This window comes from Topomyia yanbarensis, chromosome 2 (assembly GCF_030247195.1).
Source record: "Topomyia yanbarensis strain Yona2022 chromosome 2, ASM3024719v1, whole genome shotgun sequence".
NCBI classification, from domain to species: Eukaryota; Metazoa; Arthropoda; class Insecta; order Diptera; family Culicidae; genus Topomyia; species Topomyia yanbarensis.
In genome coordinates, this window is record NC_080671.1 from 199,729,190 (window position 1) to 199,756,826 (window position 27,637).

Genomic DNA, 27,637 nt, shown 5'->3' on the forward strand with positions numbered 1-27,637 from the left:
AGAAGTGAGCCCGATGACTTTTTTAACATGATGTCATTTTGGGACACCCTAGTATGGATGTTATACCTTTTCATACTCAAAAGTAAATTTTTAAATCCTTTTTTATAAAATATGCGGTCAGGGTAAGTTGGCGGTAACGCACACGGGGCAAGTTGGCGGTACTATTTATAGTGCAAAAATAATCATCATATATTTTTCTTTCTGGAATTCACTCCAAAGTAAGAGAAACTTTTTCTTGTATCTCTCGTCAACGCAGGGAACAATTATTTCAGCCAATCGCCTGAAGAATTTCGAAAATTTGCTTTTGAATATGGAGTGCGCGTCGAAGTCAAAATGGCAGGGTATTGAGACTGAAATATAATGAAAAGTGTCGCATACTATACAGTTTTATTGGAAAGACAATCGGCACATTTCATATGGACCACTTATGTAATTGTATTTCCATTGGATTGCTTATTTTCTGGTAGTCCGCCAACTTACCCCATACATACCGCCAACCTACTCCGAGGCTGCGGTAAGTTGGCGGCTCTTCCGCGTCACATATTTTTGTCTCTAGAAATGAAGACAACGTATCAAACAATTAAATAAAATTCAGAGATGTTGCCAACAGTCTACTCTTTCATGCAACGTGTTCTATTTTGCAAGATCTACCAAAATCAAAGCGGTAAAAAATGAAAACTGAAAACACCGCCAACTAGCCCCGGTCTCCCCTACTTCCTTTTCCGATATGGTTCCATACACTCATGCGAATCGTATGGCCATGAGATACTGACTAGCATCACTTGCAGATTGTGGTGGACTAGCTGTAACCAAATATTATAAAATAACAATATGGTTCACTTCTGCATTTCTTAAAAGACACCACACTGGCGCCACCATGACACAAAAGGTTACTAGTACACTGTAAATTTTGCAGTACGTAATGGCAATTCTCAGTTCAACACAATACATTATAGTAGAGGTGGCGACATTTCTAGATTATGGACACTGAAAATAATCGAAACGATAAAACCATATGCAATTAAACATCAATTTCATGTACGTTCTCATGTTAAAAAGTAAATGAAAAGATTTCCCTTTTTTCGAACAAATTCCACGTGAATATGACATATTTATCCATTGAATGATCATTACCATGCTATTGAACTTTCCACATGACTTTCGCGTGAAAAACATGTAATGCATTTCTACATGTAAAGCAATTGATTTCACCGATTCTTCTGCCAATGAAATCTATAAGTAAAACAATGTGATATTCACGTGTAATTCATTTGAAAATTTTAGTCAATGGTATTTCTTATGATGATGTTTTTTCAGTGGATTTATTATCTTTCCAGCAGGAGAAAGCTACATGATTTCGTTCTAATGATCATATTTTAATACCCACGTGAGATAACGATCATTGCGTAGTCTGACCAGTTCATCAAGAGACACAGTTTACAGAAAAAAGGAAACAGAAAAATATTTCGCTGACGAAAATGCTGGAAATCTCATTATCTGCTTACACTGCCCATAAAAGCATAAGAGTCCCATATGGTTTTATGACGAAAATGAGTTATCTGATGGATTGTATTCTGTATCACCACTGAATCACAATGAATAAATAAGATTACCAGGTTTGTTATGAAAATACCGAAAAAAAAGACCAAAACATGGTTGTCCCATCCATAAGGCTCAAAGAGAATGTAAATCTTCAATAGTGTTTTTCTCGGCTTGCTGTTTTTCAATATGGGACTCTTAGAATCCATTGCACACTATTTTTTCCACCATAAGAACTCAAATATTGTCAATTAACAACTTTCGAGAAATTCGTTTGTTTATCTCAACGATTTCTCTGACGTCACCGAAAACTGTCAATTCGCGGGGTAACAAGCCTAGTTTCTGTGAGCCGTACTATTGGCCCACCTTTCTCTTCTATACTTCTTGGGCGCGTTTGACATTTCAATCGCACGCTAATCGCAGAATGATTATTTATTGAGATTAAAAACCTTTTTCGTCCACAGATGGCATTACATTTATGTCCTTTGTGATTCGTATGGGATTTACAGGAGTGGACTGTATTGTTAATATACAATATTTGCTGTAACTGTAACTTCATCCAGTTTTCGAAATGTGTTGGTGGCCTCCATTGTCAGAAATTTCACCACCATAAGCGTCACACCTGTTATAGTTAGTCCACTCCTACGGGTAACTTTTGCGTAAGAACACCATTCATTATAGATGATGTTCCAAAACGTTGGGCCAAATATAGAGCCTTGTGGCACTATCGCCGTGATCCTTGTCAACTTCTGCCTCGAATTTGTTTCATAGACAGTACTAATATTGGAGGATTTACATTTTGTGCAACGATGCTACTATATGTGCGCAAAGAGCACAATACACCGATGTGCAGATCGGTGTCCGGCCATTAGGCCGAAGGGCATTAGACCGAATGGACATTAGGCCGAATGGTCATTAGGCTGAATGGTCATTAGGCCGAATGGTCATTAGGCCGAATGGTCATTAGGACGAATGGTCGTTAGGCCGAATGGTCATTAGGCCGAATGGTCCTTAGACCAAATGATCATTGGGCCGAATGGACTTTAGGTCGGGTGCTGAATAGAGAGGAGGGAAAGGGATCCGAAATAAAGGGATCAGAAATAAAGGGATCCAAAGCGTATACCGTACAGCTTTCGGAGCTTCTCGGTATGAGCTAAATTTTCGTATCTCGATTGAACGAATCTCGTATTGGTTTCATTGTCTGGATATCATTATTATTTTTTTCATTTGAGGTCCGAGCACACGGATTGAAGCGATGCGGGGTAGCCACGTTAGGCGCTATTATAATTTATTTTCTACATTACGTCGGCAACAATGTCCGGCCATTAGGCAGAAAGATGCTAAGCACAGAAAATCTGTCTGTAATTAAAATAATCTGTTCTATGACAATTTAATCAATAATGCATTATAAAGTCAATCCAATTTTCTTCTTTCATATTCCTTCTCTGTCATTTTGTCTCACCCTCTTCCACTATCTCTTACTTTTCTATTTTGTTCTACATTCTCTCTCTCTCTCTCTCTCTCTCTCTCTCAAAATCTCTAATTATTTCCCTAACTCAATTAATTTAAATCACTGATGTTTTATCCTTCTTTTTAATATGAGCTGTCCTTTAAAATTATATTCTGTGCATTCCACGACTTCTATCCAGCTAGTCAAATTACGGAAGCAGCGGCCCCTCGCGAGCGAACTTGTGATCTACTCGTTTGCCCGGATTATTCAAACATATGGGCTATCAATTAGTTTAAGTCCGACGCAGCGGTAGCGATATCGGACATTACCTGGGTTGAAGCGATGTGGCGTAGCCACATTAGGCGTCCATTTTATTTTTTATTCCATGCAGTCAATAAATCAGTAGCGAGAAATGGGGTGTAAATATGCTAAACGTTATAATTTTAAGTTAAAAAAAATCTAAATAAATCGCCCTTCATTGAAAACTGATAATTCTTTTCCGTTCCAACCACTTCATCTATCACTCTCTTTGGTTTATTTGTTCTAATGGCCATTCAGCCATTTGCATTCGGATGAATGACCATTCGGCCTAATGGCCATTCGGCCTAATGACCATTCAGCCTAATAACCATTCGGCCTAATGACCTTTCGGCCTAATGACCATTCGGCCTAATGACCATTCGGCCGAATGACCTTCGGCCTAACGGCCTTCGGCCTAATGACCCAGCATCGTGCAGATCACCCACACAAAGGGATACAGTAATATTTCGATTATATCACGCATATATATATATATATATATATATATATATATATATATATATATATATATATATATATATATATATATATATATATATATATATATATATATATATATATATATATATATATATATATATATATATATATATATATATATATATATATATATATATATATATATATATATATATATATATATATATATATATATATATATATATATATATATATATATATATATATATATATATATATATATATATATATATATATATATATATAGAACTTTGCGTGAAGCGAATTGATCAAAACTTTTGTACATTTTAGTATGTCATTTCAATAACATGCTGAATTTTTCTATGCAAAAATATCGACAAACGACTCGGTGACGAAGCTTTTTGTAGAACGTCTCTGGAAAAAAATACCTAATCCCTACGTTGAGTTTATACCATTCGATTCAGCTTGTCGAATTCGGCAAATGTCTGTGTGTCTATGTATGTGTGTGTATGTGCGTCTGTATGTGTACGCGAACACAATCTCACTCACTTTTCTCAGAGATGGCTGAACCGATTTTTACAAACTTAGTCCCAAATGAAAGGTGCAACATTCCTGCTATTGATTTTCTAATGGATCCGTCTTCCGGTTCCGGAATTACAGGGTGATGAATACGATCACACAGAAAATGTCGTTTTTAACAAATTCTGCAATGAATGCATAAAGGTGAATTTCATCACGATCCGACTTCCGTTCCGGAGTTACGGGTTGTGACGTGCCGTCACAAAGCAAATTCCGATTCAAACCGTTACTCCGATGAATGCAAAAAAGGTAAACATTTCGCCAAAATGTCTTTCAAAGAACTTAAATTTGCAGTTCTAGGTCACCGACCTAGAAACCAAATTTTCGTTGACTAGTGGCCATCTTTCAAAATTAACAAACTCACATCAGTTTCTCGGAAATGGTTGGGCCGATTTTCACAAACTTAGTCCAAAATGATAGCTATATTATTCTCACAGATGTCTATAAAATTTTGTACGGATCGCTTATATGGTTCCGGAAATATAGATTGATCCGTTCGGACACATATGAAATTCCCATATTAGCCGGAACTCATTTTTTTCAAAGGGGAATGAAACGTCGAGATTTTATGTTATCTCAAAAAAACAAATTACATAAAAATCGACTTTTTGGGACTTTGCCGATTTTGTACCTTTTTGCCTTTCTCAATATTTCAATTTAATATTGCCGTGGCTGGTTTTTCTTTTACAAAATTTTGTAACTCGAATAATGATTTATTCTCTTGTATATAGTTGTCATGTCGTGTATAATAAAAATGTAATATATACATTTGAAAGTTTTTAATGAATATGAAAAACTCAAAAATTCTCCTGTTCATGATTGAGAAAGGCATAATGTCAACGCTAGGTGGATTAAAACAGGTTTTTTTATTATTATTCCATCAATGAATCTGTGATTTGTAATAACGGATCTGCATACATCTATGGTGGCCAAACATGATACGATTCGGCATCGATTCTAATTGGTCAACTGGGCAATAAGGGGCTTTGCATAAATGACGAAGAATTTTGAGAGTTAGGGGGAAGGTCTACCAAATATATGACGAAGTGTGACGAGAGGGAGGGTAAGGTAATAAATTGTGCGACGTAACATTAAGTTTAAATTTGTTTTTGACTGGCATCAAAACTTTCGGATTAGAAAAAAGAATTTAATGTTCCTCTTTTCCCAAAAGAAATAAATTAAAATTCACACAAGTTACTTTTCACACGGTTTTTCATGTCATAAGTTTTTCGATTCACGGAATTGCAAGCTCTTTATGCAGATATCACTTGTTCCGTTAGTTAGTTATTCTTGCTAACTAGTAGCTAAATTTAACTTTCTCTTCTGATTGAATCAAACAAAATTTAGTAATTTATATGAACGTAAACACCAAAAGTAATGAAATTTAAACGACAGGTAAATCAATAGAAATGTAATCATACAAAGCTTGAATCAAAAATTTGATTGAAAATTAAATTGAATACGATGCACTCCATGGGAGCATCAAAAAGCATATGATTTTATACTTTCGTTCGTGTAATATTATATGTTATTTATTTTACAGCAATATTGGATGAAAAATACATAATGCAATGGTATCCCGCTTTATGAAACTGTAATCTTCAATCAACGTGTAAAACTATAATAAAATTTGTTGAAGAAAGCACGACAAGTTGTGTGTATTTGTGGTGGAACTTAATTTTACATTTATATTCATGCTCCAAATATGTGCATGAAAAAAAAATTTGAATCAAAATATTATTTTCTGTCTATGCTTCTTTGAACCAACCCAATTTTTTTCCATGCTCCATGACATTTAAAATTCAAAACAAAACTTCAAACAGTAGAGTAGAATGGGGTCAAATACGTATGGGGGTACAATAGGTATAGGGCATTATCTTTGCTATGTTATAGCAGAGGTCGCTCATCTTGTTACGGCGTCGTTTATTTTTGTTTTATTTTTCTCATTTTTTCCCCGAAAACGCATTGTGTTTCGTCCTCAGTACAGTAATGTAATGTAAAAAATGTCAAGTGGGTTTTTTCTTACGTAAACATTAATGCTGACCACCTACTCTGACAGCTAAGCAACCGCGTGAGCCGGATTGAACAACTTCAATTCCACACTCTGGCGAGGACACCGAAGAAATTCCATTATTGTCAAAACGTTTAACCTTTTCAACGAGTGCTTGTTTGTCAAAATCAATGCAAAAATACCACTGCATGAGCTCGCCAAAAAAAAACTGACCTACTTGAACCCACTTTACTCTATATTTGTCATTAAATGGGTTTATTTTGTACGCAATTTGCCCTTAGTATGAAAATGTTGATAAAAGCCGTATTTTTTGTTGGTATGCTGTTCATAAGCGCACAGTGGCACCTGTTCATACAAAGTTGTAACAAAATTATAAAAAATGGTCTATGTGGCTAAAAATTGGAGTTTTTTACTAATTTTGGGTCGCTGAATCTAATTTCTGCTATCGGTTCTGAAATTCCCTATTTCTTTTTTCGTCTACTTTTATGTAAACCATACATACGTTAATTATAGTAACCAATTACATCGGATAGCGGAAATGGTTGACAAAACTAGTAAAACTCACTAATTTTTCAGTAATATAATATTGTTAAGGCAACCAATTTTTAAGCAGATTTGTGAGCTATAGGGCGTCTCCATGTGGGTATTTTCAAAAACAAAGATATGATAGCTTCGGCGTGAAAATGTGCAAAATTAGGCCTTTATATCTTGAAACTAAATTAAATTTTAAGTCAGATTCATGATAAATGACCCATGGAAGAGCATGTCAATGATTGAAAGACGTATAAAGATAAATTGCTGACATGACATTGAATTTCTCAATTGTTTTTATGCAGAACAAACAAAAATCATTTTTGCTCCAGTCTTACATCTATAGTTTAGCATATTAATTCTTCTTAGCTTTGCTTAGCTTAGTTGACCACCCGTGAGTTTCTCGTGATTGATCAAAGCCTGTTAAAATTGCATATTGAACAAGTATGATACTAGTTTAGCATATTCATTCTTCTTCCAAAGATTTCAAAATTATCCTATCGGCCGTGTAGTTCTTATGATATCGCCATTTGAAGTTCTAAGATACTAACAATTCTTTTCTATACAGAAAATTTTCTCGGCTTTCTAGTAGAACCAAAAAAAATATAAGGCAAAATTAGGAAAAAGTTCAATTTTGTACTTACACTCCGAATTATGCTAAACGCGATTTAAATTTTGCTGAAAAATTTCCCATTATACTCATTTTCAACAGACACTGAATCGTTTCTGTTACAAAAACCAATTTATATACAAAAACCATTCCCTTTACCATTAGAATCTGGTAATTGTAAGGTTCAAATGTACACAAAGAAATTTTTGCAAGAACTGACAAATTTCATTTATTTCGTGGACTTTGTCGACTTTTCTCGGCGTAAATGAAAAAAAAATTGTGCTGTTTCATTTTCACCGAGAAAAAGCAACAAGTCCTCGAAATAAATATAAATAGTGGTACAGGGCCTTCAAGTAACCACATCGCTTGTTGAAATGTTCAACACTCTTGCTTTTTCAGTAATACACACACTGATAACTTATTACCTTATTCTCTACTTCCATATAATACATTTCACGAAACACCATGCACCAATTCCACCTGCACCTCAAACACGACGAAAAACAACACTGCACTCCAAAACAACTCTACATCACTTGTCGCCCGGTATCACAGTGTACTGCGATCAACCCGTTTCATCGAAATCGCCACCCACGAGAGATAAATTACATCCCGAAGGCAAGGTTCAGGCGCGCATCAGGAATCGCAATCGAACGTCTTTGGATGCAACCGATGCAGGTAAGCGCCCCTTTTTTGTTACCAACAAATAACACCTACAGACTATACCCGTTCCCTACATCAAACGCCACCGTTCAACTATGTTGTCTTTATTCGGTACCGTTTTTTCATCCCGATAACATCAAATTCAATTTGTCATGATTCTCTTACTTCCATCCATACCCGACTTGCACTGGGAAAACATTGCATTGTAAGACACATTCCATTAGGGATTACGGCCTGCCTGTTAAAAGTGACCCAGTGGTAGACCCGAATGGCGATATTTTGGAGCTGGTTTTGGTATTTTGGGTCCAACAATTCATTCCACCAAATACAAATTAAATACGCCAAGGTCCCATACAAATGCGTGATCGCAGCGAACAAACTAGGTATCTGCTACGCCGCCATGCTCGCCGCCATAATTTCAAAGCCAACATCTAAAACAATTTCATTCGACACAATTTTGTTGGTGCACCATGCTATAAAGTTTTTGTTGTTCACTGACATGTCCAAAATAACACATTTCTTCAATTAGCTGTCCAATCTTTTCGCTTTTTAACAAATGTCTAAAAATTGAGTCATGCCGTACGGTATCTGACTGGTGAAAATCGAGCTTCGAGCAAAATGAGCAGAACAATTTGAACTATCAGTGGGAACCATAATTTGTGTGCCCGCTGAGATGTTGACTTATGTCAGTTCAATACAAATAGGATAGGGGTGCCATATACGTGGAACAAACGAATGATACCACCCTATCCATCTATTTGGTATTCACAGGTCGAAATATTAAAAAAAATTAAACTGGCAACGCTACACAATCAAAGTGTGCTGTTCGTTATCCCGTTATCAAATTTATTTTTATTACTGTAATGTTTTGGTTATTTTTCATTATTAAGAGCACAAAAGTTATTTTATATTCTAGTTTGGTAAACTGACGAATATCCAGCGAACACTAACCGGCTTCTAAAACTCAGTTAGGGCGATGTCTTCTCCAACGCTTAACTTTTAAACCAGGTTATCATACCGGTAATCTTGGTTAAACATTTAAGCAAGGGTGAAGAAATCGGCCCTTAGTATCCTTAAATTGAGGGTATTGGTTTTTATAAATCAAATTTCATTTTCAAATCTTCGATGGATATTTCAAATAGTATCAGCACAAGGCATCGAAAAATAGATCATCGAGAAGTAAACCCCACAGACTAGTGGGATCAAATGATACCCTGGTGAGGCACAACTTACATAGCCATAGCTAGGATATTGGAAAGGTTTGAATGAAAAATTGTTTTGCGTTAATTCACATTTTAAGTATTTTAGACACTTTACAAAAGTTTTGACACACCTTTCCGAAACTGGATTCGGGTAGTAAGCTTGGGAAAGTTTGGGTTTGAATCAGCTCTACAAACAGGAAGGTATTTTGGAGAAGCACAGCTTAAATGAGAAATAAGAGGGTAGACACAATACCGAAGTTACCTCAATTAGAATTTGCTCTGACTAAAAACTAAGATTTAGCTAGATGGCTATTTTATGATCGCACTATCACCGATTCACGAGACATTTTTACATCTTAAAGGTCTGTAGAAGACTATTTTTATTAATGCGCTTCTCGAAGAGCTTAAGGTTGCACAGAGAAAGCGCAAAATTCGCAAGCGAAAAAAGCAGTTTTTTTCCACACCATATGTCAGATCTTCATAAAAATCAATCAGCGTATGTAGAATGTTGTTACAGTACTGCTGATTGATTTTTATGAAGATCTGACATACGGTGTGGAAAAAAAACTGCTTTTTACGTTTGCGAATTTTGCGCATTCTCTGTGCAACCTTAAACTAATATTGAGTTTCGCAACTGACAGAGAAAATCATAACATAACCTCATGACAAGCGAACCAAACACAACACCTTAAGATCAATCGCGTAAAATGTTCCTCTACATGAGATTTTCTATCTGCAAATCCTTTTGAATATAATGGGACATTTCGAACATTAACAATGAACAATAAACGTGATCATGTGCATATTGTGTCATTTTTACATATCTTATTAAGGAAGATTTTTTCCGAGGCCCGGATGGCCGAGTCTTATATACCAATCGACTCAGCTCGACGATTTGAGACAATGTCTGTGTGTGTGTCTGACAAAGACATTTTTCTAACCCGAAAAGAAACGAATGACCCAAGGTTAAAATATCCATAATCAGAAAAAAAATTAATTCGAGACTTAATGTCTTCAGCAAAATTTTGGGGAATAGTATTACAAACCACTTTGTTGAAGACATGAAGGCTCCATGTGTTCAGGGTATCAAAATATTATAGGGTGTTTTTATTTTCCTTTAAAATAAATTATTACGATTTTACTGTTTGTGATAAACCTCTTCTACTGTTTATAAATAATAAAATTTACATTTTATCTAACTTCAAGTAAGTAGAAACAATGTCGTTCTATACTCGTCCAGAAAAAACTTCTTCGAATACTGCCTATCTATTCTAATACAGTGAAGACCCGATTTGATCAGCCTCCGATTTTATCAGCGTCATATGAAAATATGTTTGATGGGCTCTAGCAAGGCTGTATTCGAGTAAATCTTTTCTTGAGCATGTCTTCCTTATCTTAAAGATGCAAATATGCAAAAATATGTTTTTTTTTATTTTACGCTGGAAGACCCCTTTAATTTGCGCTGGAAGACCCCTTTAAATCAAGGAACGGGAAGAATATTTTAACAGCTTCAGTTTATTATAAAGAAAGAAAAATGTGTCCCGATTTAGTAAATGTTCTCATTTTGTCAGCCTAAAATACACCATAGGACTGATGATAATGGATCTTTACTGTATTTATTATTCACTGTGTTTTTCCTGCAAAATATTACAAAAGCTTATTAAACAACTTTCCCTAATAAGGTTGTAAAAATTATAAAGTGTTTGAGAATTTTTAATAGCTTTATTTTTTAATAAACGTAGTAGTGACCGTCACTCCACAATGCACTTTATTTTTCATGGCTTTTGGTGAGCACGATCTCTCGAATTGCTGAACTGAAAATTATGGAATTGAAGTTAGTTGTTGGAATTCTTTACAGATTTAACCCGTCGAAAATCGCGCAAATGGCTCTGAATGAGACCCTTGGACGGCTCTGAATGAGACCCTTGGACGGCTCTGAATAAGGCCACAAAACGATTTCGCTAGCTTTTTAGAGCAGCGTGCAACCAGTACACTAACGTAAATGACGGAACGTTATCGAAAAGTTTAGCAAAAAAAAATTCCAGCGAAGATTTTCCGTAACGGGTTTCGAAAGCTTTTTTTTTTGTTCTTTGGCATTAGGATTATCGATAATAATTCAAATCAAAGAAAAAATGTCTATATCGAAGTAAAGTTTGGCTATGCACACATGCACTTCAGAGGCAGCGTGATACCAAGAGCTGCAATTCCATTCTTAGTTCTCAGTCGCGTTGGAAATTTGAGTAAACGCTATTGAGAGTATGAACCTCAAATTGATTCAAAAACTAAAATTTTCGATTTTTTTCGCTCAGCACAACATTTAGCACAACCCTTTAGGAAAATTCAGTTTTTTATACACAATGCACTGAATGGAGATATATTTTAGATATATTATTAACAGAGCATTAGCATTAATTCGTTTGTCCGTCTATTTTATGGGCCAGTTTTCCGCTTTCCCATTCATTTGGTTTAGTATTTGAGATTTCTAGCAATGTCCTATGTTGATTTGAGCGATCTCTGAGTCCTAGTATGTGTTTTGATAACACATACTAGGACTCAGAGATCATCGCGAAGCATCAAGTTCAAAATGTTCTCAAACGATATAATATCCGAAGAGAATGATAAGAGTTGTAAGAAATGTCTCATCACACTGTTAGGTGGATAAAAAGCGTTTTTATTTTATGAATTGTTAAAGTTATGTAACGATTTGTGAAAATTTCCAATATTTACGTTATTTTTTGGAACAACATTTTGATATTTTGCAAGTCCCTCTTGGGAAAACATAGTGGTATGTTTTCTAAACAATTGGAGAAAAAATATTGAACTCGGACCAGTACTACTATGAAAAGTCTTACTTGACCGCTTAAAAACACTACTTTCGAGAAAACGCGTTTAAAGATAAAGTAAGCTGTATACCTCGATTGTAGTACCTTACTAGTTAATCTGCTATACCGAGGCCGTAGAGTTCACCTTCCTCATCACGAAAATGTTCTTGGTTGTCCACATTTTATTCCCTCTGTTGAATTCGGGCCTTTTTTGCCGCGACACCCACTTTGCGTTCAGAGCCAATGTTACGTTCACCGTTGTTCACCGCCAATGTCGAGTAGCGCATCTGTCAGCTTCAATCCCCAACGTAACTTCCATCACCTCCATAGCTTGTAATATCGATGGAAATCCTTGGTTGAAGATACTGACTTCCAAATAAGTCGCAATATTGAGCACCTGCCTGCCAGAATTTGTGCAAGTGTTTTGGCGCTAAGGCACAGATTCCACTATTCGGAGACTCATTGATGTTTTGGGTGTGAGCTCCTAAGCATCTTTCTAATAAATCATTGGATGATTGACTTTCGTAGATCCTTACATGTTCGAAAGTTTCTAAAGTTCCTTTTGCTTCAGGCTGACGCCACTCGCGCCGAATGTCTTCCCCAACACTTGGAGTGTTGGGATTTTTCGTTCGATAACGAACAGTGTTCGAGGGAAGCCCAGATTGCATTTCGCATATGTTCTACAGAATTTGAGTTTCTCCGAATCGCCAGCCCATCAAATTTTGTTAGCTGGCCTATTGGTTTGTCCGTCAACTTTCCCTTATCTTTCCCGCCGGTACCTTCGTTTTCATTCTTCAATTTTCGTAATATAGATCCCATACGCTTCTCAACATGTCCGACGAATTCTTTCTTCCGTGCGGTAATCTCGTCCCGAAAAGACAGGAAACCATTAACAGACGCTCACATATACATAAACCGTCAAGAATGGACCGGTGAATTCTTTAAACAATAGTTTTTCCATAGACAAGCGCCATCGTGGTGCACCGCGCTTAGTATCTCAGAAACGGCCGCATATGGGTACCTTTCGGTTCCTAGAAACATGCCAAGGAATATGATTTTCATCAAATCCTTTCTGTGGCGTGTTCCCTGATACATATAGATTGAAAATAAACAAAGAAAAAAAAGATTTTTTTAAATCGTGAGAGTAGAAGACCCCCTTAATATGAACTAAAAATAGATAGCAACTAGTTTTTGAAACAATTTGGCATCTATGCACCTACCAGTGCAGAGGCCAATTTTCTATATCCTTTCGAATACTAATAATGATCTTTGTGAATACATTTGTTTTTCCAGTTGCATAAACAGATGATTAATGGAAAAGAGCGAGAAGGGACGCCTGTGCACGTATTCATAGAGATAATTTTTTCCAAATAGAGTATTTGTCCCTATAGCATTTCGGTGTGCCTCAAATTAGTAAAAATTTAATATCTTAAAATCACTTGGAATTTGTGAATCGGACAAGATCGGAAGAGTTCGAATGTTTTTTGGATAGCTGAAATCTTGTTTTGTAATACTGCTTCAGCCACTTTGCCGGATCCCGCCGTATAATGTAACATTTTTAGCGTTAAAATTTGAAATAAAATGTTTAAAAATGTTTTTTTAAGTTGGTGCAACACACAACAAGTCTACTATTTTCAGTTAGTTTTGGGCTAAAGTTATACAAACGGTTGTGTTGAACTACGTTTGTAATAATATGGTCTTATTTAATACAGTCAACATCACTTTGCACGCATCATGCCACGGTTAACAGCTCGTGGTTTGAAAAATCTTATGTGCGCTCAAAAAACTTAATAGAATACTTTAAAAGTCCTAACACAACGTTAATGTTATGGGTTCGATGTTTTTCATGTTGTCCTTTCATTCTGAGAGGTGAAAATGTCGCGTTAGGGGACAACAGAGCAAAATATTGAATTTCCTACCTACAATTGTATTTATCAAAAAACCTGCTCTATCTCAAACTTTAGAGCATCCATTTGTTCTAAGAATTTGATCATCGATAGTCAGAAAATAATACTCAAGACTCAAAAATCTAAGTATACAGACTTAGATTTTTGAGTCTTCATGAATTTTTTTTCACGACCGTTGCAAACGCTGCGTTAGGGGAAAACACCAAAATAAACACAAACGGTCGCACATGAAGTGTTGTCCCCTAACGCGACTGAAGTGTTTGTTGAAGCCCAAACAAATTATATTATAATTATAATATTACCTCTAAACCTGTGAATAAATCAAAATAAAGATTTAAAATAGCAAACCTGTTATATTTCTAGTTTTACCTTCATGTGTATTTGACAATTGATATTTTGAAATTAAATCAATATGGATTGAGAACAAGACACACTGCGTACCACAGTATGAGATTGTAGACCACAATCGCCACTTTCTAATGGTTCGAAAAAGGTGGTTTCAAATAGTTTTGATAAGTTGAATACAATATTGACATCGGAAAATATATGCAATAAAATTAACTATTATTAGGATGACTCAACAAATTTTTATTTTGTTGACCAAATAAGTTTTTTTTTTTCAAGTAATTTTGGTGCGCTGACTTTATTTTTTGACATTATAAAATCTTGAAAATAAAATTGACTGTTGATTAGGGCAGATAAAAAAGTGTCATTAGGGTGGTTCAATATATTTTCTTGTTGCGTTAAAAATAAACAAATGGGACTCTGAAGCAACTTAACAAAGGTAAGACTGTCAAACGATTATGCTTAGTCAAGCAGTTATTATATTTACATATTGTATATAATGTTGTCGCGAAAAACCAGTAATACGGTTAAAGTAAACATATCAAAAGAGAATATCGCCCTTCCAGTTCAACCTCTGGCGTTTGTACAACCGTTTCTACTCATAGATTTGCAAGACGGCACTTAAAAGTTACGATTGCGGAAATTAATCAGAATGTAGCCATTTTACGCGATTTTTGGAAAAGAAGAGAAAGATTCAGCTTTTTGAAAATGTAAATCTATTACAGCACAAACAAATTCGTTAAAAAAATTACACAATTGTGGTCTTGTCATTGAATTACTTAAATGATAGAAAACTGGAGAATTTCGTGAAATTGTATCTTTTATTAGCGAATTCCAAGCGATGCGTATCCTCAGGATAAAATTTTGACTTCAACGTGCTATAAAAACATTGAAAAGCTGCGTTAAACTACGATGTTTGGTTCATGTAGAAGAAAATCCACTGCGAAAAGACAAACCGTGGTTTGTTCCAATTGGTCAATAATTACCCCGTCAATTTGAATGAATATTTAAGGGAGACGAGTGAGTGTTATTCCCTAGGACCAAATTCTTCCGTGCGTTCTTATATTTATTTGGCATTCTAATGCGTTCCATTCTATATTATTGAAATCACTTCGAACTCTGTTCTGAAATTGTTGATTTATCCTTAGATAATTTATCTATTGATAGGTGTAATAAAAAACTCGATCATTTTTCGATAATATAAGGTAGGCCTTCCCCTTAATAGCATACCCCCCCCCTCTCCACCCCTTAGGCCTTCATACCACTGCATGACTGCGCTATTGCTGAAATAGATTGCTTATATCTTTTGAGTCTATATCCTGTTCTGTAGGTTCTCAAAGTAACTCTGCAGATGTATTAATCGTACTGTAACGGAAAGCGTTAGAGGACAACACTTCAGTGCACCCCTGTGAAAGAACGATTTCAAAGCTCGTTATATACATATAGCACATTATCAGAAAGGAATTGATGAGTACTACTAGCTTTTGAAATGATTTCATGGATAGCGTGATTTGTTTTTGTGAAAAATTTACAAAGCATGATTTTTGCGCTAGGGGACAACGCAAAAATAATCAATTTTTGCACCCCCTTTTATCCGGCGATCCATTCACTCAATAAATCTGCGTCCAAAGATGAAATCTTTGTACAATATGTAAACAATAAAATGGCAAATGTGTGGTACAGAAAAATCAATTCAATTATCAAAAAATGAACTTAAATATATTACTGGTTTTCATTGCCGACCGTCATAAAATTCTTTTAACCCATTCATGCCCATGTTGTTTGTGGACAACAACGTTTTTAAACAGCTATAACTTTTGATTGAGGCAAGATTTGCTCACAAAAACAAGTAAGGCTTATTAATGTGATTATTGCCTTTCATTTGAGTATTAATATTTACAAATATCAGCTCTAGAACTGAAGTTATTGCAATTAGTCTGATTGTAGAGCAGTGCTGCCAGAGACAGTTTACGTTGACGACCGAAAATGATTTTTTCATATATCTTTGTTATGGTGCAATATTATTGAAAACTGATAAAACTTATCAATTTAGACTGTCGTTGGCTACGTTTTCCATGTCATTGGACTATTGTAATCATTCTAGGAGAATTGTATTGAGCATCAGAAGGTAAAAATTGACCAGCTTCTAGCACTGCCATGGAAACACCTATCTTTATGAAAATAGACTTTTCGTGTTTCTTGACCCAACCGTTTTCAAGGAAAAATAGTTTTGAAACCCTACATGCACTAGAAAAAAGTTGGGCATGAAAGGGTTAAATAATTTCTATATATCTATGGTTTGAGAACCTTAAACCTATACCAACATATTTCAGAACAACTTTTACGTATATTAGCAGATTTATTTTCATGAGATAAGCGATACAAGTGCGTGGAATGCTGGATATATAATAAAAATGACAAAAAAACCATTAAAATATCAACATTTGGCATCCATGCAAAAATTCTTTAACAATTTTTGACAATTACTCCTATAATTTTACCACGTTATACTGTAGGTTTGAAGTATGTAAAAAATATAACGAAATAAAAAACAATAAAATTTTTGCTACTAGGTAGCGTTTACGATTTTTATAAGACATTTTTGGCCCAACAATAAATGTAAACTGATCTGAGTTGATCCAAACAAGTTATTAATCTTTTATTGATGTTATGACTGACCGATACTGGTAAACTAAAAAAACAAATCCATTTTAAGTACAAGAACGAATTAAAACTGTTAATCTTTTGGTTAAGATATCTTGGCACAGGATGGCAGAAAGGTATTGCAACCAAATGATTTATAGCTCCTTCTTGTACTTAAAAATGTTTTGCGCATTGATGTGTTGAATTCTGTGCAACAATTGGTCAGACATTACTTCCATGACCATTTTTAGATTAATTCTGATCATCTTGCGCGCATAACACTACACTAATGATTTTTCCCCGCGAAAACTTTAACCATTTCCATTGTAGGTCAATGTGGCCTAGATTTTAGAGTCATATGAATATAATGGCTGATGCAGTGGATTATTTTTGGTCATCCTACTATATATCTGTTCACAACTTTTAAATTATAGGGGCCCCCGAGGATCCTTAAGACGGCTCTGGATGAATGATCTAGTGACAGTAGATTTTTTTCTAATTTAAATCGATATTTATAGCTATTCTCCAAGAAATCGTCAAATCAAGTCAGATTATTCCAACATGACCATAACAAATATTGGAACAAAGTCTTCATATCCGCTGTTTTTAAGAGGTCGGTTGGCGGCACCTTTTCTGCCATCGTAACTGCTGTATCCTTTAGCTCGCCAACCAGTCAATCGATAACATAAACATCGCATAAGAAGGGCTATCATTATATACATAATTTATAACCACTGAATGGGAACATAAAATTCATAAACTAATTTTACACCAACCATTATTCCTGTCACGAGGCATAAACCTATGCCTACAGAGTAGCGCATGATACAAAGAAAAACAATTCATTCGCTAAGCATCAATCGGCGTTGCTGCCGAGCTCGCTACCGAAAGAACAACTAGCACTAAACATTGGATAAGTGATAATCGCGAATAATTACCCCGTATAGGCGCGCTTTCGATTCCCCCGCAGGGTCCGATGAAGCAGTGCTTGAACATGTCGCCATAGGCCATCTGCCGACCAAATAACTGGGCTGACCCTCTGCGGCACCGGTATGTGGGATGGGTTCTGCACGCCAGTCACGGAGATGGCATTTAATTTTATTAATATACAAACACAATCTACCGCTGGACGGTTCTATGTCTACGACAGGATCTTGTCGATTGTGCTGGTATTTTCCGCATATAATTTTCCAATCGTCCCCCTTAGCCAAGTGATGGGTGCTCTAAGGGCTGTAGATTTGCTGATGTTTGTTGCGACAGGAGATTCTGAGCTGTGTAACAAAAGGTACGAAACAAGACAGACGCAGAGCCGAACTCGCAATATTAAAGCGTCATCTGCAGAATAGGCTCGCCATAAACTGTGTTATTTATAAAATTCATTAATTTTAATTAAATTTTATACGTAATTACTATTGCATGCATAGTTTATTAGTAAGTGGAGAAGAAGACGTTTGTGTTGGTTTCTGTTATAAGTTGGTAACTAATGCGCTGCCTGATAAATAGCACGAGACGGTTTCACTCCGGCAATGTTATTTTGTCGCCTGAGGCGATCTCCGCCAATGTACGATCGGAAATGGGCTGGTCCGAAAAGCATGCTATATTCTAAATCGGGTAGTTGCAAACCGCAACATTAAAGTATCCGCTTAACCTACAAGCAATTCCACCAGAGATGCCCTTTTTTAAAATCACAGCATTCTTCACAGATCACAGAATTTGACGTGCCGCATACCAGGAAAATTTACTAGAACAGTTTGACCCAAGCTTCCGTATCCGGTGTGCCCATGTACCCGGATGTTATTGTTGTGTTCATATAATTCGATATGGCGCATGATGGAAATGTTTTTTCGTCTGAGCAACCGGATCCTTCAAGTTAAACGTTTCACAGACATAGGAAGCGCATTTTCGACTTACTCAACCCCCCAACCCAAAGCCGGTTTTAGATTGCCCGAGAATGTCCTCTGTGGTCCAAAAATAAATTTATGGCGTTCAAATATACTACTGCCACAGAGAACAAACATACAAGCTAGAACAAGCTTTTACGAAAAAGCTGTGTAAACATTTAAATGAAAATATGTACGTTTAAAATTGCCATCGCACACAAGTTCGTATTTATGAATTTATGATTGCTGGACGATCGTATCGCCGGCTAGTGGTAAGTTGCTACTTGCTGATGGCATTTCAAAACGACGGTTTTATTTCTTACACACATTGAAAATCATTGTCAGTTCTCAATGTTCTGTAACATAACAAATCCATGTTAGAATATGGCCAAAATTAATGTAAAAAAACTAGCTCATTCAAGAGTTTTCAACGTCGCAAAATGCATAGTGGTGAAGTTTTCCGTGACTTAAATTTTTGTCGGTTCCGACAACATGAACTACAAAGTTACTTTACGCTCGTCCGGACATGCCGCAAACAGGTGATTCCCATTTCAAATGCCAAAATATCCTGACTCCTGCGGTAGAAGACAAAAGGTTAAGTCGCTCGGAAACTATAATCTTTGCTCATATGGCCCTATTCTACGCATTTCTAAACTTTCTTCCTTCAACTCCTTGCTCTTCCTTGGCTATTATGGCTTTTAATATACTCCACCTTCCAGTCTCTTGCTAATTAAATGCTGTTACAACAGATAAAAATTGACTCAAGTAGTCGTCAATACAGAAAAGGGGAGAAAATTCCATATACTCAGTCGTCAAAAATGTCTTCGTGAATTCAAGTTCGTTTAGATCAATCGTCATTGTGTGCGCTTATATTTAACTTTGACCCTGTTTCAAACACCGGGTAAGCTCTTTCTACTATGTTATAGATATACTTATTTGAACTCATTTAACACTGCCAGTTCGACTGTTCAGCCACTTCCCAATCTGATGGTAAGCGGCAAAAATCTATCCATTTGGTCCTAAGTTGTGGGTCAATTGGGAACTGAAAAAATATAAATTCCTTATCCGATGTTTTTCATCGCACTGCAATTAAGCAATTCATTATAAACTTTAAAATGGACCAACGTCTCACAAATGAAGCGGTCGGGTGAAGTCACTTGAAGTCTTACCAATACAACAGGTTGCCAAAATAAAATTAAAAGAAAAAAACCTTTTTTAATCCACCTAACGGTGCAATTGTGCCTTTCTCAATCATGAACACGATAATTTTTGCGTTGTTTATATTCATTATAAGCTTCCAAATGTATATATTACATTTTTATTATACACGACATGACAACTATATACAAGAAAAGATGATTATTCGAGTTATAAAATTTTGTAAAAGAAAAAACAGCTACATTAATATAAAATTGAAAAAGGTGCGAAATCGGCAAAGTCCCAAAAAGTCAATTTTTATAAAAACATAACATAAAATCTCGATGTTTCATGCATTTTAAAGATGTTTGGCATCAAAAATACGGATTCGATTTCTGAAATTTCATGGGGTCCCCCCTTTGAAAAAAAATTTTGGCTTATATGGGAATTTCATATGTGACCGGACGGTAGTCTATATTTCCGGACCCATGTAAGCGATCCGTACGAATTTCATAGACATCTGTGGGGATATTATAGCTATCATTTGGGACTAAGTTTGTGAAAATCGGCCCAACCATTTCACGAAAACTGATGTGAGTTCGTCAATTTTGAAAGATGGCCGCTTTTCCCGGGCACTTCCGGAACCGTCTATGGTGGTCAATGTAGTCAATGAAAGTTTGGTTGGCCATCGGTGACCTAGAACAGCAAATTTAAGTTGATTGAGAGACATTTTAGCGAAATTTTTACCTTTTTTGCTTTCATCGGAGTATCGGTTTGAATCGCAATTTGCTATGTGATCGCACGCCACAACCTGTAACTCCGGAACCGGAAGTCGGATCGGGATGAAATTAAATAGCCATTTACGGGGGCATAACACCTTTCATTTGAGACTAAGTTTGATTGAATCGGTCCAGCCATCTCCAAGAAACCGATGTGACTGTTATTCTGAATTTGGATACTTCCGCCGGGGCTTCCAAAACCGATGATGGTGGGCAATGTGGCCAAAGAGACTTTGAATGGATGTTAGTGACCAAATACTACAAAACGAAGCTGTCGTGGTAATATTTTGGAAAAAAAAACTTCACCTTTATACATTCATTGCAGAATTTATTGAAATCGACATTTTCTGCGTGTTCGTACTCATCACTCTGTAATCCGGAACCGGAAGTCGGATCGATTAGAAATTCACAAGCAGCCTATGGGAACGTTGCACCTTTCATTAAGAGACTAAGTTTGTCAAAATCGGTTCAGCCATCTCTGAGAAAAATGATATTTTTGGTCACATACACACACAGACGCACATACACACACATAAGGTTGTGGTACCGGTAATACCGGTACCGAAAATCCCGGGAATACCGACCCATTTTTGGTACCGTAATACCGGTACTGAACAAAAGCCAGTACCGGTATTATCGGTACCATGCAATTTTTTATGAAAAATATGTGGACTCTCTAGGGGGACTCAAAATATCGGTCTGCAAGAAGACTTTTAATTATATTAATTACCTTCTATAAGTTAAACATTACTAGCTCCCGTCGTACTGAACGGTATGTTTAAATTCTTGCTTTATTTTGTCGAAATTAAATTTTAACGATCTTGTACTAAACTTCAAATTATTCACATCTAGCGTAAAAGACGTAAAAAATTGCTATGATTTTTTTATTAGCGACATTCTGATTGGTTTCCATTATTCACTGGGTGGCGCGTAATAAGACTATGGTCTAAGTCATGTCTTTGGTTTGCTCTTAAACCTTTATTTACAGAAGAACGAACAGCGATTTAGAAGCTAACAATTTTAGACTTGGTGAACTAATCCAAATGGGGCGATTTGTAATTATTGGTGATCCGAAAAAATAGCAAAACTCCATAGTTTATAGGAAAGCAAGGAGCCTTGGTATGCAGGCCGAAACCAATTTACAGAAAATCAAAAAGAAATGCGAGCAACCTGCTCGGATTTACTGCCATTCTCGCTTTGATTTACTGTTGTTAATAGTGTTTCTTACATTTATTATCTGTTGAAGTCGACTAAAGTCGCCACCGCTTAGCAGTTATTGATTTCAAAGTGGCCTAGATTAAAAAAAAATAAAATAAGGTGCCGCATTCGAAAAATATTTTCTGGTGAAATGAGTCATGCCATTCCGAATCAATTAAACATAATAAACATGTTTTTTTATCGGCGCAAATCAATCATCTGAGAATGAGGTCACCAATTTGAGCATTCAATTTCACTTTGAAGCTTTTTTTCGAATTAAAAAAAAATATTCGAGTACCGGTACTTTACCGGTATTACCGGTACTGAGGGCTTCAGTACCGTAGTACCGGTTCTCGCTAAAAAGGGTCGGTACTGCGAACCCTACACACACATACATACATACATACACACGCACAGACATTTGCCGAACTCGACGAACTGAATCGAATGGTATATGTCAGTCGGCCCACCGGGCCTCCGTAAAAAATTCGGTTTTCAGAGCAATACCTTTCTATTGAGAAAGGCAAAAACAATGATTGAAAGAATTGTTGCCATTCTTTAACACGCAATTCTACACGCATGAAACTCTGGCGGATGCCAGTGCAAAACAACAGTTGCATTTCTTATACACAATGAAACCTTTACGCAGATGTCAGTTCTCAATTACCGTGTGTACATAGCGAATCATCCAGGTACCGTAAACCGGGGTGACTTTGATCATCGGGGTGACTTTGATCACTCGAAACTTTTTTTCGTAGATCGCTTATTAAATCAGAATAGTCTTCCGATTCATTTTAGTTTGAAATGATTTTTACTCTAAACTTATGAAATACTGGTTTGTTATACTTTTTGAGTATTTTGTTCGGTTTTTTGGGTGCAAAAACTACAAAAAACCAAAATTTGACTTTACCTTATTTTTACGAAGCTTCACAAAGTGTCTATTTTTTATAAAACAAATAAATCTCAGATTTGAGCAAGAGTAATAAATTACAAGCGAGATTTTATTATCCTTTAGAGTGGGATGTACCAAATTTACTTTTAAGAGTTACATTTATTTTAAATGCAATTTTTTGTGAAACTAGTTCCCTGGGCTTGGGTGATGAGCCTAATGGGCGCGTACTCTTGCTTGGTCGATAAGAGTGGGAGATCCGAGCGAGTGCTGGTTCATTGACCTCTGAATCTCATGACTAATAATCATTCGATCGAGTGTTTTGGCGGGCGGCTGATATGGATGTTTCTACTTTCAAATGGGGGAACATGCTGGTTCGGTTGTTCGGGGACTCATTTGATCTTGAGCATAGTGATCGAGTCATTCGATTCGGATCGATGGACTGTCATCTATAAGAGATGATCAGACTGAAGGTGGGTGTTTTTATCTCTTAAATAGCTCTGTCGCTCTGGCTCGTGAAGATGGCGAGTAACACTCGTTTATAACGAATCGGATTCGCTGTTTTCAGAAACAGAGATGACAATCTCTTATGGATGGAACCTTCTCTTAAACATACTGTTCAGCCACTAGTTAATGTTCAACTAGATCAACTTAATAAACTGAAACACGTAGTTTTTGAAGAAATCCAAACCACGTGAACCACATCACCAAACACCTAAAAGTAGTTTAGATGCATGTAATATCTATTTCTGTGTTATCTATTATCTTATCTATTCTATTATCTATTAATATCTATTTCTTTATCCTTCTCGCAGGAAGATTGACGGTATTGTAAACATCATCAGGCCACAATAGACTAAATAGAATTATCTAAATATAAGGACCCTTCGCTCTTTTTGGTTTCTATTTGCACCAAGTGCTATTACTAGAGGTTAATTAGTTCTTATGTCAATAATCCACCAATCATTATGACGCAAGATTTTATTTATATAAGAAGCCCGCTTCAAGATGTTGATTACAATACGCCTCGATAGTGGTGTATCGAGGAGGCCGGGAGGGCTGATAGGAGCCTTTTTTCTGTTCTTTATCTTTCTTCTATTCACCCGCTCATAAACAACAATCAACTAGTAACAAATAGATAATTGAGAAAGGATGTGCTATGTGTGGTGATTGGGTATTCAAGTATTAGTAGTGTTTGAAGTACTAATGTATGTCTTTCATGTTATGATCATAACTTTAGCGGTATCTTGTACCTGTTTTATCTATTGCGTCTCTCATATATTGTCTTTTATCTCTTCTTTTCGAATCCTATACTGCCATTCTACTCTCGCCTTCAGCTGGGTCAGCAAAGATGGTGATAGCCAACATCTTAACACTCACACATTCTCAAACGCGGTCTCAAGCGGGAACCTACAAAAATGCCCTCGCACGCGCGATTACGAATTGGTCACGTCCGGAGGTCTACCCTTGATCCCAGAAGCCTGGGTCCATGCCTTCAGCTGGACCAATTGGGCAAATACGCTCATACTTATTCGGCGGCACGTCTCATGGCGACATAACCGGGAAGCTTATCGATATAAGGGATCCCACTCTCTGCCAGAATTCTGGCCGCACACCGAAAATTTAATATCAGACTCACGGTTCGCGCGACCATTCAAAAACACACAACACACGCAAATATGTTAGAAAATCACGTTAGCGTACAAACGTTAGAACCCCTCGCGATTTTCTAAACAACCTACGCCCACCAACTCGCAAGCATGATTATACCCCGGTGATAAGGTTAACGTCTCAGCGCTCATAAACTTACCAACGCGATCTCAAGCGTTAATCTACAAACTCCCGCGTTCGCGCCATCATGAATCGGAATCGTCCGGAAGTCTCTATCCTCGGTACCAACAGTCTAGGTCCATGTTAATTTAAAAAAAAAAAATAAATAAAATTGAAGAATTAAAAAAAAATTGCTCCCATATCCACTAGACAAAACGTTCCATGGTAACATGACCGGGAACTCTAGTGATATGGGATAACTCACTCCCTGTCAGAATGTGATCCGTACACCAAACTAAATATCAGAATGACGGTCCGCGAATATATGAATGGCCGCAGAGTTTCAAAATCGAATTTATACACGCGAAGTCACATACACGCGAGCACACGCGACAAACACGTCAACATACGAACGTTTAAGCCCTTCGCGATCATCTACGCACACCTATGCCCACTATCGCGCAAACTTGATAACACTCCGGTAATTATGTGAACGTTTTAGTACTTACGAAGTTACGAACGCAAATCCGCAAACGCGCGCGATCATGAATCGGTCACGTCCGGAAATCTTTAGCCTTCATTCTAGTAATTTAGGTCCATACATTCAGTTGGACCAATCAAAAAAATAAAGCTCATATCCACTAGACCACATGCTCTACGGCGACATCGCCGGGAACCCGTGATATGGAAGATCTCACTTTCATTTAGCATCTGAGCCGTACACCAAATATAAAGTATTAGATTCACGGTCCGCGCACGATCATCCAAAGAACACACGCGAATATGCGAAATGCACACGGTTATAAAATAGATTTTATATACGCGAGGTTACATACACGTTAGCACACGCGACATACAAACGCACACACGATTAAACACGTTAACAAACAAATACTCGAACCCTTCGCGATGATACATGCGATCGCGAGTCCCTGCGTCCGCACATACCTGAACCGTACAATGAATATCACATTCAGAATCACGCCCCGCTACAATTGGCCTAATGCAGTGTTTTATTGGGCGACATTGCCTGTCTCATCTGCAAATTGTAGTATGTGGTTCTGACGGGGAGCCCTTCCGAGAACCTAGCTCTACAGCTCCAGTAGGACAACTCTCGAAAAAAAAAATTGTGAAACTAGTTGGCAATTATTTCAAATTATTTTAAGCTTAAATTCCCATTTTTTTATTGTTCAATATTCCAACATGTTAAAATGGATGAAACATTTTGTACATTGATAAAGCACTGAAATAAAACAATTTTAGCAGTTTTAAAGGTTTTCAGAATCTTTTATTCTAGTTGGACACAAATTATACGAATTTTGGTTACTCGAATTTTACAGTACATTGAATACTTTGTATAATACCAATTAACATCTATTTAACAATGAGTATCTTTCCAGAATTAGTTTAAACAAACATTTGAATGAAAAACATTGACATCAATAACCTGTATGGTTATCGAAGTCACCCCGGAATACGTAAACGGACATCAACTTGAAATCATTTTTGGAAAAATAGCTGTAAGCGGACAATTTTAGATAAAACCATCCAATCTTGTTCTCCTTACATCAGTACATGTTTTAAAAATATTAAACTTGAAAAAAATGTGTTGCGTCTAAAAATATGCAATGATTACTTCGAAAAGTGATCAATGGTACCCCGGTTTACGGTACCTAGGTTAAGACATTTTGGTCAATCAGCGGAACTGACGTTTGAGTAAGAGCCGCGTGTAAATCGCACACGAGATGTAATGAAATTATTCAGATCGTAAATTCCGTCCCACAGCCGAGTTTTGCTACAAAGACAGAAACTGTAAGGCAACGCACAGCACGATAGCACTTACAGCTTTGGAGATAATAAAGTCATAAGCAGTTCAACTATTGCTTCATAAGTAAGAATGATCTCAGCACAATCTGATTTTATCGTCTCGTTTTCCTGTTAAGCTATCTGCAGCAACATGGAGCATCATCCTTGCTATGGCAGTTATAATCGCAGCTTTTTGCACCCAGTTCCATAGTCGTGATCGGTACCCTCACCCATGCCGCAATCGCTAGATTCTGTCAGCAGTCACGTAACCTCAGCCGATCGACTGTTTTGATAAAGCTTGTATCTCCTCGAGATACAACCTGTTGATGTAGATAAATTGGTGAGTGTGTCGCGCAGGATGGGAATTCCTGATTGCCCAAAAGCACAAAATTTATATTGGCCTATAATCAGTTGAACCAAAATTTAGGCTCAATAAAAACTAGTATGCGTAAGAGGGGCAAAACGAGTAAATATGAATGGGGCAATTCCCACGACCCAACGTTTGCCCGAATGCTCGTAAACCTGTTTGAATTTTTTTTTTAATTGTGGTTCCGAAATTGTAGTGGTAAAATCTTAGATAGTATATATCTATCGATTTTAGTAAAAAGAAAACACATTTTATTCAATCTTATTAAGGCAGTCTACTTTGTGTTTTTTGTGACCGTTGACTTTGGTGGTTGGAAGCAGACTAAAACAATCGATTACTCGAAATTTATAAACACTAAAGTTCTATATTTTTCCGCGATGTCTTGTTGAGAAGAAGGAGCCTGGCTAAAACAATTTGATAAATTGTCAGTATTGTATGATTTTTGCTATTAAATTGTATGTTTCCTGACATGATTTTGAAATCTTTTATTATATATTTCTAATATTTCACATTGGAAGTGATAGCGTTGATTAGAATAGATAATTAAAAATATATTAAATTTATCGAAAAATTATTACCTCATAAATTTACATAATTTCTCTAAACTTTTATTATACCTCCCTAACAAAGAAAAGACGTTACATTCAAAGGGAAACCTTATCGCACAGAGAGAATATCACAAAACTCATCGCAGAAGTTTTCTCTCTGGTCATTACGGACTAAAGTAGGATTGTGTACAGAACTATGA

At 36.4% G+C, this 27,637-nt stretch overlaps 1 protein-coding gene across 4 annotated transcripts in view; it reads left to right on the forward strand.

Moving 5' to 3' along the window:
• Positions 1 to 27,637, forward strand: part of LOC131682649 (protein outspread) — a 641,520-nt gene that overhangs the window by 552,705 nt on the left and 61,178 nt on the right. For 3 of the 4 annotated variants that reach the window (XM_058964303.1, XM_058964299.1, XM_058964302.1), the window contains one exon: positions 8,038 to 8,160. The exons of the other annotated variant lie outside the window; for it this stretch is intronic. In XM_058964303.1, coding sequence (XP_058820286.1) covers positions 8,038 to 8,160 — 123 coding nt within the window. The remainder of the gene's footprint in view (positions 1 to 8,037; positions 8,161 to 27,637) is intronic. 4 annotated transcript variants of the gene reach the window in all.